This window comes from Coturnix japonica, chromosome 15 (genome assembly GCF_001577835.2).
Source record: "Coturnix japonica isolate 7356 chromosome 15, Coturnix japonica 2.1, whole genome shotgun sequence".
NCBI lineage: Eukaryota > Metazoa > Chordata > Aves > Galliformes > Phasianidae > Coturnix > Coturnix japonica.
Genome location: NC_029530.1, coordinates 9584668 through 9597415, shown reverse-complemented (window position 1 = coordinate 9597415; position 12748 = coordinate 9584668). Strand labels below are relative to the sequence as shown.

At 51.0% G+C, this 12748-nt stretch overlaps 2 protein-coding genes across 4 annotated transcripts in view; both read left to right on the top strand.

The window, feature by feature from the left end:
* Positions 1 to 16: 16 nt before the first annotated feature.
* Positions 17 to 5496, top strand: IQCD (IQ motif containing D). Of its 2 annotated transcripts, XM_015878333.2 has the most exons (4): positions 17 to 1289; positions 2385 to 2618; positions 4610 to 4681; positions 4901 to 5496. In XM_015878333.2, the coding sequence occupies exons 1-4, from the start codon at positions 669 to 671 to the stop codon at positions 5180 to 5182; spliced, it is 1209 nt and encodes a 402-aa protein (XP_015733819.1). In that variant the 5' UTR covers positions 17 to 668; the 3' UTR covers positions 5183 to 5496. The 2 variants fall into 2 exon arrangements, with proteins under 2 accessions (XP_015733819.1, XP_032303690.1); XM_032447799.1 differs by lacking the exon at positions 4610 to 4681.
* A 1256-nt stretch (positions 5497 to 6752) lies between these two features.
* The window catches only part of OSBP2 (oxysterol binding protein 2), a 53097-nt gene continuing 47101 nt past the window's right edge, over positions 6753 to 12748 (top strand). The window contains exons 1-2 of one of the 2 annotated variants that reach the window (XM_015878377.2): positions 7147 to 7253; positions 11894 to 12089. In XM_015878377.2, the coding sequence (XP_015733863.1) occupies positions 11953 to 12089 (137 nt within the window). In that variant the 5' untranslated portion in view covers positions 7147 to 7253; positions 11894 to 11952. Of the gene's footprint in view, positions 7254 to 11893; positions 12090 to 12748 lie in introns of both variants that reach the window. The other variant, XM_015878376.2, reaches the window with a different exon arrangement.

Sequence of the window (12748 nt, the reverse complement as noted above, 5' to 3'; positions counted from 1 at the left end):
CACTCCGAGTGCCACCGCCCCTAAGATGGCCACACAGCTACGTCAAGGCCTCTCCTCGTTTTCTATTGAGTAATAGCGCTGCCCGTCAAGACAGCGAAGGCGCTGAGTGGTTCGAGTCGTGATGTGTGTCGGGAAAGAGCCCGCAACAAGCGGAATCCTAGCAACAGGGGGACTCCGGTGGCAGCACGGTCCGGCTCCATAGCGGCCTTCCTTCGGCTGGAGGCCGCACGGCGCTGCGAGCCCCCAACCACAGCCTTGGAGCACTGCAGAGATACAGCCTGATCTGCCACAGCTGCTGCTTAGGAGCTGGGAGCTCTCACCGCACCGGCTTCAAGGCCAGGAGCCCCTCATGTCCCCCCTCCCCACAGGGGTGCTCATGGCCCTGGGTGCTTGACAGCATGTGATATGACACCCCCCCCAGCACCCTAAGGACGCTGTTTCTCTCATATTCTCCTCACATTTTCCTTTTAGAGATCAAAACTAAAGAGGATTTTGCAGCAGAAGCAACAGTGGTCTCTCACTGTGGGCCTTGCCCCGTGTAGGAGATGCTGTGTCCCTTCTAGACGTGAAAACAATTCACTCCTAAGTGTTTAAGTGTGGCAGCAGGGAGCCCAGCTGTGCTCTGAGTATCAGTGCAGGACACGAAGGAAAGAAACAAGATCCTGATAATGGGAACAGAGGCTGCAGAGAAGGCGATGACCACAGTGGACTCCATGAAGGGCTTAGATCCACGCCGGTTGAAACCTAATTGCTTTGAGACAGAGAGAATCCTATCTGTCTTGGATGAGACCATCGCCAAGTTGGAGCTGAGCTCCTTGATCCCACTTATTATCGGCTCTCTGGACAGGTTTGCTGACCTGCTGGGACCTGAGATCACAACCAGCCTGATGGAGTACAAGAAGCTTTCAGACCAAATGGAGCTGCTGCTTGTTGCTGCTGAAGAAGGGGACATCTCAAAACAGGAGGAGCAAAGGGTTGCTCTCCATTTGCTGGAACAACAACTGAAATGTTCTGTTAGGAATATCCTCAGGCTCTTCTTGGCCGTCCCTTCACTTTGTAAGGCTCTGAAATATGAAGTCTGGGCAAGAGAGCCAGCAACTGAAGCATTTATCAAAGCCTTCAGGGAGTTCAGGAATTTTATGCTTGAGCGACTCCTGATTAGTCCCAAGGAAGAGGAAGAAACAGTTCAGCTGGTGGAAGACGTCTCCCTCCGGATCAACAAGAACACTGAAACCATCACAGCTTTGCAGGCAGAACTGGCAGCAGCAATCAGGACCCGAGATGAGGAGGTATATGAGAATGCTTGGTGACAAAGGGTCGCTGAAGCAAAAGCTGAAAAACAAGCCCTTTCTGACAGGTCCTAAAGGGGAGATTCCAGAAATGATTTCAAAATCGGATTCTAAATAGAATTTGGAAATGTTTCTTGAATGCTTCGTGTTGAAACTTGGCATGTTTTGAACCTGTTCTCACCAGCCAACTTCAATGGAGCAAGTTATTGAGCTTAAAAAGGAGCTGCAGGACAGGCACAAATGACTGCAGTAGTATTTTAGCAGGGCTGCCGTGCCAGCTGCCAGGGAGAGGCTCCATTCACTGCTGCTGACATGATGAACAGTCATTCCAGGGAGAGATTGTTCTGATTAAAATCAGTTTTTCATGCCAGCTCTACCTTCGCTCTTAAAACTAACATTTGTGAGACTTCCAACTCCAATACTGGCTACCTTGGAGATCTATAATGAATGTGTGATGACACCATTTCTTTTCCAGTGAAGGCAGCTGGATGGATTAGCTAATGGGCATTTCCCAGGTTCTTTTTGTGAGTCCATGAGCTGAGCCAGAATTCAAGTCCTGGATTCCTGACAAGCCATCCCTTGTTTTATGTGTGTGCTTGTCTTCTTTCTGCAGGAGGGCTCAGAGGGGAAGGTTTTGTCTCGTGCTCATTGCACCGAATGGTTCTGATGGAGATGAGGTCTGTGAATTGAGACACATGAGATTTTTACGTTCACTTTCTTACCAGTGCATAACAAGTGTGTTTCACTGCCCCCAGCTGAGGATCTCTCTTGCTGGCAGCCCCTCTGAGCTGTGTCCTCCAGGCAGTCAATCCAAGCCTCACCTGAAGCCAAAGGGATGATCTTGGCTCCTCTTGAGACAAGGCCGGCTTCTTTACCCTGCAGTGTCAGTGAGTCTCAGTACAGCCTGGTCATTCTATGGCTTTATTCTCAGGTTCAAGCACCTTGCATAAATCTGACTCTGTTCCCTCATCTGGTCGTGCCAGGTCCCTGTTCTTAGATCACCTCCACCTTTGCGACTGTGTCTTTTTCCTCCTGACCACTTTATGCTTCACCTGCACACCCTATTGACATTTCCTTCTGGTTTTCTGTGTCTAGATCCAGAACAAGGACAATATGATCAAAGATCTCAAGAACAGCATGGAAACTGTAGATGAATGCAGCAAGGACAACCTCCTGCAGATCAAGTTGGAAGGTGAAAAACAGCAGAAAGAGGAGCTGCGAGCTTCCCAGGCTAAGTGTGCCAGGCTACAGCAGGACATTCAGCAGCTGGAGGAACAGCTCAATAAGCTGATCCTGGAGCATCGAGTATCAGAGCTGGCTCTCAGGAAGGTAAATGGTCAGAACTGTTGTAGAGCTGCTTGGTGTGGCTGCAAGTGTCTATTTTGTTCCTACCATTTCCTGGCAGGATGCACACGCTGTTTGTCAGAATATACCTGTGCTGTCCTCGTGCTCTGCTGATTTCAGCAGAAAGGAAGCCTGCAGTGCTGCTGGGGAAGTCGCCTGCTCACAGTTCCTCCTCTTGTTCCCTGACCTAGCTCTGGAAGTTCCTCAAACAGTGCTGTGATGCTGCACGACAGGGAGGTTGTGCTCTAGCCAAAGTGCAGAGGCTGGGCAGGTGACAAAGCATCAAATGCAAGTTAGAGCCATCCAACTGCACCTCCTTTAATGCTGTGGCTTTATCAGCCTTTTTTCTTTTTCTTCTATTTTTTTTTCTTTCCTGAGGCAGCCAGGCTGCTGCAGTGATCATTGTGAGGAGCTGCTCAGCTCATGCAGAGAGATTTACTGGCCACAGAGATCCCCTTTCCCTTTCCTTAGCATGTGCTGTACCCCTGGGTGGCCTAATATCGTCTTTGTCATGCCAAGAGACGGGAAATGCCTTGTCTGACCTATGATGGCTTGGAAGTCTGTGGGCCAGTGTCATACAGGAAATCATGTGGCTTGTGGTGGGCTCTGGCTGATCTTTCTCTCACAGAGTACAAATAGCTGTATTTACAGGAGGGACCTTGTTAGGTTAGACTGCTGCTAGACTGTCTTACACCTAGAAATACCTCTTAAGAGGCTCCATATTTGTAGGGCTTTCATGTTTACCATTTCTCTGTTACTTCAGTTCTAGGGTGGTTGCCCCAGTTTGTTGATTACTTGCCTCATTCCATGAGATGTTTTCATTTCCTACCACATAACATGCCTTTCTGATGTCTTTCAATCCTCAGCCCTCATCCAGCTCTGTACTAGTGAACAAATAAGGTGCTTTTGGCCTCAGGCAGCGGAGGCCTGTTCCATGAGAATCCCCAAATCAGGAGCAAAATATAGGTCAGCTGAAGCAAGCTTGCCACAAGGAGGAGATGTTCTACTCAAATATGATGATGCTAGAGCTCAAAGCTATGATGCTGTTTCCTAACTCAGGATTTTACACAGAATCACAGAATCATAGGGATTGGAAGGGACCTCTGGAGATCATCTAGTCCAACCCCACTGCTAAAGCAGGTTCCCTGCAGCAGGTTGCAGAGGAAAACATCCAGGTGGGATTTGAGTATCTCCTGAGGAGATTCTGTCACCTCTGGGAAGTTTGTTCCAGTGCTTTGTCACTCTCAAAGTCATGAAGTTTTTCCTTGTGTTCAGATGGAACTTCCTATGTTCCAGTTTGTACCCACTGCCCCTTGTCCTGTCACTGGGCACCACCAAAAAGAGCCTGGCCCCATCCTCTTGACTTTTGATCCTTTTGATCCCCTTAAATATATATAGGCATTGGTAAGACCCCTCTCAGCCTTCTCTAGGGCTCTCAGCCTTTCCACATCAGGGAAAGCAGCGCTTTGTGCTGCCCATCATTTTTTTTGTGTCCCTCTGCTGGACTCTCTCCAGCAGCTCCATGTCTGCCTTGAAGTGGTGAGCCCAGAACTGCACACATTGCTCCAGATGTGGCCTCCCCAGGGCAGAGCAGAGGGAGGAGAACCTTCCTTGACCTGATGGCTACATTCTTTGTAATGTACTCTGAGATACCATTGGCCTTCTTGGCCCCCAGGGCACACTGCTGGCTCATGGTCACCCTGCTGTCCACCAGGACTCTCAGGTCCTTCTCTGCAGAGTTCCTTTGCAGCAGGTCAGCCCTTAACCTGTACTGATGTGCACCCTGATATTCCTCCCTGGGTGTAGGATTCTGCACTTTCCCCTGTTGAACCTCATTGGGTTCCAGTCTGCCCAGCTCTCAGCCTGTCCAAGTTTGGCTGAAGGCTGCGTGGCCTTCTGGTATGTCAGCCACCCCTCCTAGCTTTGTATCACCAAGCTTCAAGTGCCAGCAAGTAACCTACCTTGTTTTGTTTCAGAGAAAAGGCAGAATGGAGGCGGAAATTCTGAACTGGGTCGAGGTATATGACACAGACATGGCAGAAAAACAGGTATCCTCTCTAAAGCATTTTGCTCTCCCATGAGCTGACATGTTCAGGTGCATCCCTATCAAATGGACATTTGGCTCTCACACAGGAGGCCATAGATGTGAGGGGCAGTTCTCCATCCAGATGTAAGGGTAAAAGAATCCTTACCTAGGGTTGTATAGAGAGAAGCTGCTGGTTGCCCTCAGTATTGCTGTAGCTGGTATTTATCTGTTGTCTTGGCAGGCTGAGTTTGAGGAGGTTCATGCTGCCTACACCAAAGAAAAGGCTGAGCTGTCCCTGCTGATGGAGAAACATGCTGTGCTTCTCCCGGAGTATACCCAGATTGAGGAGGAGCGCAGGTTAAATGAGGAGAAGAAGAAGCAAGCTTTGGAGAAATTGGCTGTCATGACCCGCGCTGCCACCCTCATCCAGGCCTTCTGGAGAGGCTACGTGATCCGGTGTACCTTCAAGCCAAAAAAGAAGAAGGGCAAGGGCAAGGGCAAAGGCAAGAAGGGAAAGAAATAATCACAACATCTATTTACTCTCCTGTCAAAGTCACTGACTCCTTTGAGACAGAGCACTTCCAGATAAAAGCATTAGGGTTGAGATAGCATTTGCATTAAGGCCCAAACAGTCCAGGGCTGGAGCTGCCTCTCATAGTTAAATAGAGTGTTGGCATGAAGATAAGGCTTGCTGTTTTAGGTTTAGCTTTGCTAGCTCTAAAAGATGGAGGAGGTCTCCTGGTGAAGGGACTGGACTAGGTCTACCCAACTCTACTTTCTCTCCAATTCTGTTGTTACTGAAGATGGGAATAAAATCATTCCTGGGGGTAGGATGAAGCTCTTTGTCTGGCTTGGTTTCTCCTTGTGTGCATTTGAGAGGATGTTTCCCTTTCCACAGGAGGAAGCTGCAGGATCACCACTGATCCACAAAAGAACTGACACGCCAGTGTCAGATTTAAGACTTAATGCTTCTCCCTGGATCCTCCAAGTGTTCAATGCCCTGTGAGCACACTGTAGCTTTTCCCTTTCACAGAAGTATGAGTCAAATGCATTTAAGTAGCCGTGTAGCAACTTCAGAGTTCTTCACTTCTCTGCCCCTTTGAGCTGAAACTGGTCATGGATACACTTACACTGAGTGCTGTGTCTTACAGAGTTTCATTCTGGCTGTTAATGTTACCAGTATGACACTTCCACTCCTTTGCATTTAACAAGTCCCAGAACTACCAGCATTTGGATCCAGGTTCCAGCTGACATTTCTGTATTCCCCGACTTTGGAGTTTCTTCATTTCTTTTCCCAGGACAGTGCAGTGATGCTGGCTGCAAATCCCCAACAGCCACCAGCCCTTTGCTCCCTCTCTGCCTCTGTTCATAAATGGATATCTATAGCAAATGGATTCTATGCAAACCGAGGCAGAGAAGGGACCGTTTTGCTAAGGACGAGAGTCCCTGGAGATATTCAAGGCCTGAGTGCAGATCACACAGCAGCCCTGCCAGATTTTCCTGGATGGTTTATTTGCTTAAAAGTATGGGGTCACTGTGACATTATCCTCAATACAAATCATAGTGGTTTTTTTTTTGCCATCTTGTGTGCAGCCCTATGCACGTTGCCAAGCGCATCCTGGAATCACTCAGGCCTGGACTCAAGGATGTGACAGGCAGGATCAGGTGAGACTCCTCTCTACTCAGGCACGATCAAAGGATGTTTCTTCGCTTCTTTGCAGCCACAAGAAATTCTTCTCTTGCAATGGACTTCTTCCATTGCTGCTCCATATGGCTAACAGCCCTCCACCTTCATTCATGCCAACTGGAGGAGGTGCACGTGCAGGTGCTCAGCGAGCGGTGATGCGATTAGTGGGATAAGAGCAGATCAGCCAGATCAGGGAAAGGAGATCCCAGCCTTTAGGAGGGAGGGGGCACAAAGGTGAGGGATGTGGTGGCAAACGTGGTGCTTCGCTGCTGCCGCCTGGTCCAACACCACAGGGAACGCCATCCTGGGCATCCTGATGTGGTGATGTGGGGCTGTGATGCTCCTTCCCACACAATCTGTGCCGTGATTCAATTCTGGGACTCTAAGAGACAATCCCGGTGCTGAGGGGGCCGCAAAATGGCGGCGGGAGCAAAATGGGGGTCGAGGGGCTGCGCTCCATTCCCGCCCCGCCGCCAGGGGGCGCTCTGGCCTCGCTCCGCCTCCCCCCATATCCAACTCCTTCTCCCCGTGACGTGTGCGCGGCGCCGCCCCATCCCGGTGCCGGCACAGAGCAGCGCAGCGTGTCGGGGCCGCGGGGCCGCGCCGCGGGGTCTATGGGGAAGGCGGCCGCGCTGTGCAGCGGCAGCACCCGCGGGCTGGTCTCCCTGCTCAGCGCCGTCCCTTGCTTGGCCTGCCACGAGCTGCCGGGCTCCGGCCGCCGCGCCATGAGCGCGGACACGGCGGGAGCGGGGGGCCGGGGCGGCGGCGGCAGCGGGGCGGCGGGGGGAGCGGCCGCGGTACCGGGATCCGACACGTACAAGGGCTGGCTCTTCAAGTGGACCAACTACCTGAAGGGCTACCAGCGCCGCTGGTTCGTGCTCAGCAACGGGCTGCTCAGCTACTACAGGTACCGGAGCGGGGCTGCGTTGATCCTTAGCGGTGGGATGCGCTGGGGCCGCTCGGTGCTATTTGAGTGGGTGGGAGCGGAGCTGGTGCTGCGGCTGGTTGGAGCTTCGTACAGGTTTATAGCCCGTACAGGTTTATAGCCATGAGTGGTGCCAGGTGTTGTCTGGAGGCTCACTGAGCTGAACGTGTGTGCGGGCAGAGCGGAGCTGTGTGTCCATCCCTAATTCAGCCCCTCTCTACCCTCCCCATGACCCCGCGTTGCAGGCGGGTGATGGGTCACAGCTCCGGGCAGCTGATGGAACCAACCCGGCTCCTGCGAGAAACCCGACACGAGCCTTGAGGTCAACCCTGGGCTGTGTCAGTGTAACCCCAAACTCAGAGCTGCTCCCTACAGACAGCCCTGCACTGACCCAGCAGCCAGCCATCCCTCTGATCCTGCTTCCTTGCACACTCAGACACAGCCAGGCATTGCTGTGCCTTTGGCTCAGCTGCTGGAGCTCAGTGCTCCTCTTGTAACCCTGTCAGAATATTGTCTTTGTATCACTGCCAGGTCTGTCACGAGCAAACAAGTGTCTTTTCTCCAGCAACCGCTTGATATTTGTACAGCTAAGGTTATTTTTAAGGCAGTTTTATATGTTTTAGGCTGGAACTGCAGAAAGCTCCCAGGGCAGCGAGTTGAGCAGCAGCAGAAAGCTGTGCCAATGTGATGTGGAGGGACTCACAGCCAGCCCTGCAGCCATGGGTGCTTTGTGCTGTGCAGGTTGGATTGTGTCCTTGCAGGTGCCTCACTGTGCTCTGTGGCTTTTGGCACCCGTGCCATTTGCATTTTGTTCTCCTGATGCACCTCCTCGATCATTTGGGTGTTGGGTTTGTTCAGGACTGGCTTGAAGAAGGTGATAAAACTTCATTCTGCTTGTCAGCTCCATCAAAACGCTGTTCCCTGTTGCCTAAGTGGCTTCCTTGGGTGTATTGATTTAGCTGCAGACTGAAGCTTTTCTTGCTTCAAGTTCCTGCTGCTCACTGCTTAGCTTAGCAAGGACTGAAGGGATGGGGAGCTGCACAGCAAAATTGTTGCCCTGGAGGAGGGGGTTCCTGGTCTTCAGATTGACCTCTTCCAGATGCTGAGGTCCAGGATACAAGGGTCCTCAGGCTCTTCTTTCTCTACAGGGAAAGGCTGGACTCTGATAAAGGCAGCTGCGTTTCACAGGGCCGTGCTTGCATGGTTAAAATACAGCTGAGAAAAGGCAGGACTGGTCCTCTGGGCGCAGCAGGGGACACACTGCATGAGCTTCATGCACATCAGCCTTCTTCCTGGGATCTAATTACAGGACAGCACCTGGAGCACTGCTGGCCCTGTTCATCCAGGAGACTCACCTGCAGGAAGACCAGGACTTTCTCATTACTTCTGAATGACTGGCATTTGGAAGGTTGGGCTGCTCCTTGGCTGCTTCTACTTAATTGCCCTTGACTGTCTCTTTTAGGTTGCGGGGTATTCTGGCTAACATGGAAGTCCACAGCCCAGAGGTGATGTTGGCATTGGGAAGCAGTGCTCAAGAGTGGCACAGCTACTTGTCTCATTAATGAGCCAAACTCTCTTTCCAAACAGTGCTGGCAGGTTGCCACTTGCAGATTTATCATTATCTCTAATTAGAGTGTGTGTATAGGAGAACCTAATCACCTCGGGCAGGTACAGGTTTTCAAGGAGAGTATCTTTAGGTAGGTATTAATTCATTAGAGGTTGGTGCTGGCTCTTGTGACTGAGGTTCTGGATGTGGGCTGCCTTCTCCCAGTATCTTGCTCTTATTTCAGCTAGCTCGAGTTTCCTGCTGTCTCCTCTCCAGGTTTGGTGCCTTAAAGCTGTGCCAAATGGAGAAGGAAAGAAATATTTCATGCTGTGTCTAATTTGCTCATAGTTATGATGCAAAAGGCTCCTGGCCAGCTCGCGGCCTCAGCTCCCCTTTCAGTGCTGGGCAGTGCTCCTGCAGGGACGAGCTGGTGCCTGGAGCAGATTAGCTGTCCTGCCTGCCCTGCCCTGCTATGGGGAGGGGACAGCAGCTTGCTTCCCTGGAAAAGCTGCTTCCCAGAACAGGCTTCTTTGCATAGCTCTGTTTAACCAGCAGTTAACTCTTGATTAACGTATTTAATATCATAAGCACAACCCAGATGGTTCTTTTCTGGCTCCAGCTGAGAGCTGGGGCGAGAATCACAGAACAACTGGAAAAGATGCCTCTGGTCCCAACCCCCTGCATCACACGGGGCCACCCTATGGGGACAGCTGGGACCTTTTGTTGTTGAGCTTTGAGTAATCTCCAACTGCATAGCCTCTGCAGGCCCCTCTGCCAGTGTTGTACCTATGTGTTGAAACGTCTTCCTTATATTTAATCTAAGTGAAGGGAGAGATGCTTCCCTACAGCAGTTTTATAGCACCTCATCTCTCTGCAAACACAGCTGAACGTCCTTGGCCATTTCTCATCCTCCAGCTGATGGCAACGTGCAGGTTTTCAAGCCAGCCCTGTGGCTGCGTGGTAACTCCGAGCTCCTTGTATTTAACCAGCGTTTTTGTGATGCTTGTTCCCAGTCCTCCTGTTTTCACAGGGTGCTTGCTTTCTCCATATGGTGCTCTGCTGTTAATCACTGTTCTTTTTCCTGTTTTTGAGGAATCCCTTCTTGGGTGCTTTGTAACCAGAGACACGATGCAAGTCAACGCGGCGCTTGAGCTGTCAGTTTGCACACCAGGTTCCTCTGTTCTCTCTGCATGCAGGGAGTCCCTCAGCTCTTAAATCTGGCCTAATGGCCCATGTGCTTTATTGGATGAAGCTGCAGCAGAAGTGAGTGCTTTGCTGCAGTGAGCTCTGCATTTTGAGGTGGCCAGAGGAGCAGTGCACTCTGGTTTTGGGGGTTGTAGGTGCAACCTGCAGTGCGGCCTCAAGGCGGATTTCAGACAGCATCGCTCATGCTGCGGTTTTAGTTCCTGGGGATGATTGTGAATATGGGTAATGCTTATGGGCCCAGCTGCATGGGTACCTATGGGAGAGCAGTTACCATCTGACCATTTCTGGTGTCAGATGCTCCAGCTTTTATTGTTGTATTTGTCCTCAGCCGTCCTCCATGGAGGCAGTGGCAGTTTGCTCAGGGCTCCCTGGTTTGGTTTGTTTTCCCTTCAGTGCACTGTAACTCACCACTGGACCACTCTGCCCTCATTTAATGGGCTGTTTCCATGCTGCAGCAGGTCAGACTGCTGAACCTTTCCATATCGTGTCCTGCTTGCATATTCATTACACTGTAGCTAGGTAACTTTGGTAATTGTAGGTGACTTGAGTGCACGGTGACATCAGAGCCCTGTGCTCCTTGCAGGGCCCTCAGACCCACAGCTGATGGCTGTGCTGGAGTCGCTCTGAAACATGAGTTGTTGTCTTGAAAGTCCCTGCATTGGAGTGTGCAGGAGGATGGGGGCTGGCGGAGGTGTTAGATTCCCCATCAAACCTTCATTATGCCGTTCAATTATTTTAATCGTTCCTCCGTCAGCTTGGCAGGGCCCTGGATGCATTTTATACCAACCTTTGTTTGCTTTTGATCGAGAAGCTTGTTTAATAATTAATGGCTTCATTTCTCTTTGTCTGATGACTGCGGGCGGACGGGGCTTGCTGCAACCAGGGCTGGCTCTGCTGCTCCTGGGTCAGTCGCTGCTGACTCACACGGCTGCGTGCATTGAACCTCCAGGCCCCGCAAACATCAACTTCAGAATTCAAAGTGCCAATTTGAAGGCATGGTACGGCGGGGCCGTTGGCACAGCGGGGCCATTGGCACAGCTGAGCTGGCAGCAGGAAGCAGAGCACGTCCCCTTGGCTCCTGGCTCCTGGTCACGCAGCGCTGTGTCGGTGCTGCTCAGCGTTTACATGTTGCTGTGATGAAATTCTGCAGCGTAAGTGTGCAGTCTGGCTTACGTGTGCATGTCAGGAGTGAGCTGTCATGCACGGCAGCTGTGTGCATCCAGCAGCCCTTCCCTTCACGCTCCTTTGGGTCACGCTGTGTTTCTGTCAACCTTCCTGAGCTGTTTTATTTCCTTGCCTTTCCTTTTAACTCTTGCTCTCCTAGATAGGATATTCCTGCTCTGAAATCACGACTGAATAGACGTGTGTCCCCGCCGTGACTATGGAGGAGGGCCTTCATTTCCTAAAAATAGTCTTAATTCCCCATGTATTTCTTGATAAAGAGCTCTGTGCAGGCATTCACAGCAGCTCGGAGTGGTTTCTGCACTGCATGGGAAGATAAATATGGTGCTGTAGGAGTCGGTGCGTTGCCTTTCCTTCTTTAACATGAAGCAGCGATGCCTAAAATCTGTTATTAGCAGCTAAACGTTTTTGCTAAGCACTTCATAAGGAGCGGAGCAGAAAGGGATGTCCTTCACACCTACTGCTTGTGCATTGCTGCTGTATGCAGAAGACCTCCTTACTTTGGGTCTGGGGGTTGGCGTGGGTGCCTCAGCAGTGTGGCTTCATTATTAATGAGGGGAGAAGGGCCCTTTCCTCAGCACAGCCATACGGTGCCATGTGCTGGCAGTGAGCTGGAGGCAGCCACGTGCTGGGATGCAGCAGGGCTGCTCATAGCCAACGTGTCTGTTCACAACCTCTCTTTTTTCAGATCTCCTGTGATTGTGGAGAGTGGTGGCCCTTGTTGGAGGTGTGTAAAGCACGGAGGTCATGGCTCAGAGCAGCTCGCAGGGCTCCTGCCAGCAGGACAGAGTGCCTCTTGTCTCCGGGTGGATCACGGGCAAGAGTGGAGCATGTGCTTCAATGAGCATCTTTCTGCCTTGCCATGTGCAGAAGATGCGCAGCAGGTGAGCGGTGCCACCTGAGCCTGCAGCTCGTTAGGAATTAAACCAAAGATCAAATCTTAACTTCATTCAATCCTTTTTAGAGGCCCTCCTGACCTGATTGTAGGGTCTGTGTGCTTTGGAAGCCCCATTCATTGTCATTAGGATGGGTACCTTCAAGTGTTGCTGTTTCCAGGTGTGTACACATACATCCTGATGCTGCGAGCTTCGCATTTGCAATTTATTGTTCCCATGTTACCACTTAGGTGTTACTCAGCAGGTCTCATAGAGCAGAATGTGCTACAGGTTTATTACGTGTGGTCAGCTGAAACTAATACACTGTTTCATCCAAGCAGTTTTTTCCTTTCCTTGTTGCTTGCTGTATCTGCGTTGCTGTGAGACTGTTGCGGGCTCCCATCTCAGCCTCTCCTGGGATGTAATTTCTGTGAGCAGCAGGAGATGAGGCAGCTCTCCAACCAAAAGCCGTTCTGCCTGAAGTCGTCTCTTATTTGTATGCTGCTGGCAGGTTGCTGCATCTTTCATGGAAGGTGACAGAATCATCTTAAGTCTTGTGTGGCTTAAATTGAATGTGCACCGCACGCTCTCAGCTCCTATTGTTGGTTTGTGTTTTTCCTTTCTTTGTCTTAAGACAGTGTGTGGGACTCCTGCTGAAGCTGTTTGGT

Excerpts from the sequence above, each read along its gene's own strand:
- IQCD (XM_015878333.2), top strand. The coding sequence starts at position 669 with ATGGGAACAGAGGCTGCAGAGAAGGCGATGACCACAGTGGACTCCATG. Across the intron at positions 2,619-4,609 it reads CAGAGCTGGCTCTCAGGAAG|AGAAAAGGCAGAATGGAGGC; the intron begins GTAAATGGTCAG and ends GTTTTGTTTCAG. Across the intron at positions 4,682-4,900 it reads CAGACATGGCAGAAAAACAG|GCTGAGTTTGAGGAGGTTCA; the intron begins GTATCCTCTCTA and ends TTGTCTTGGCAG.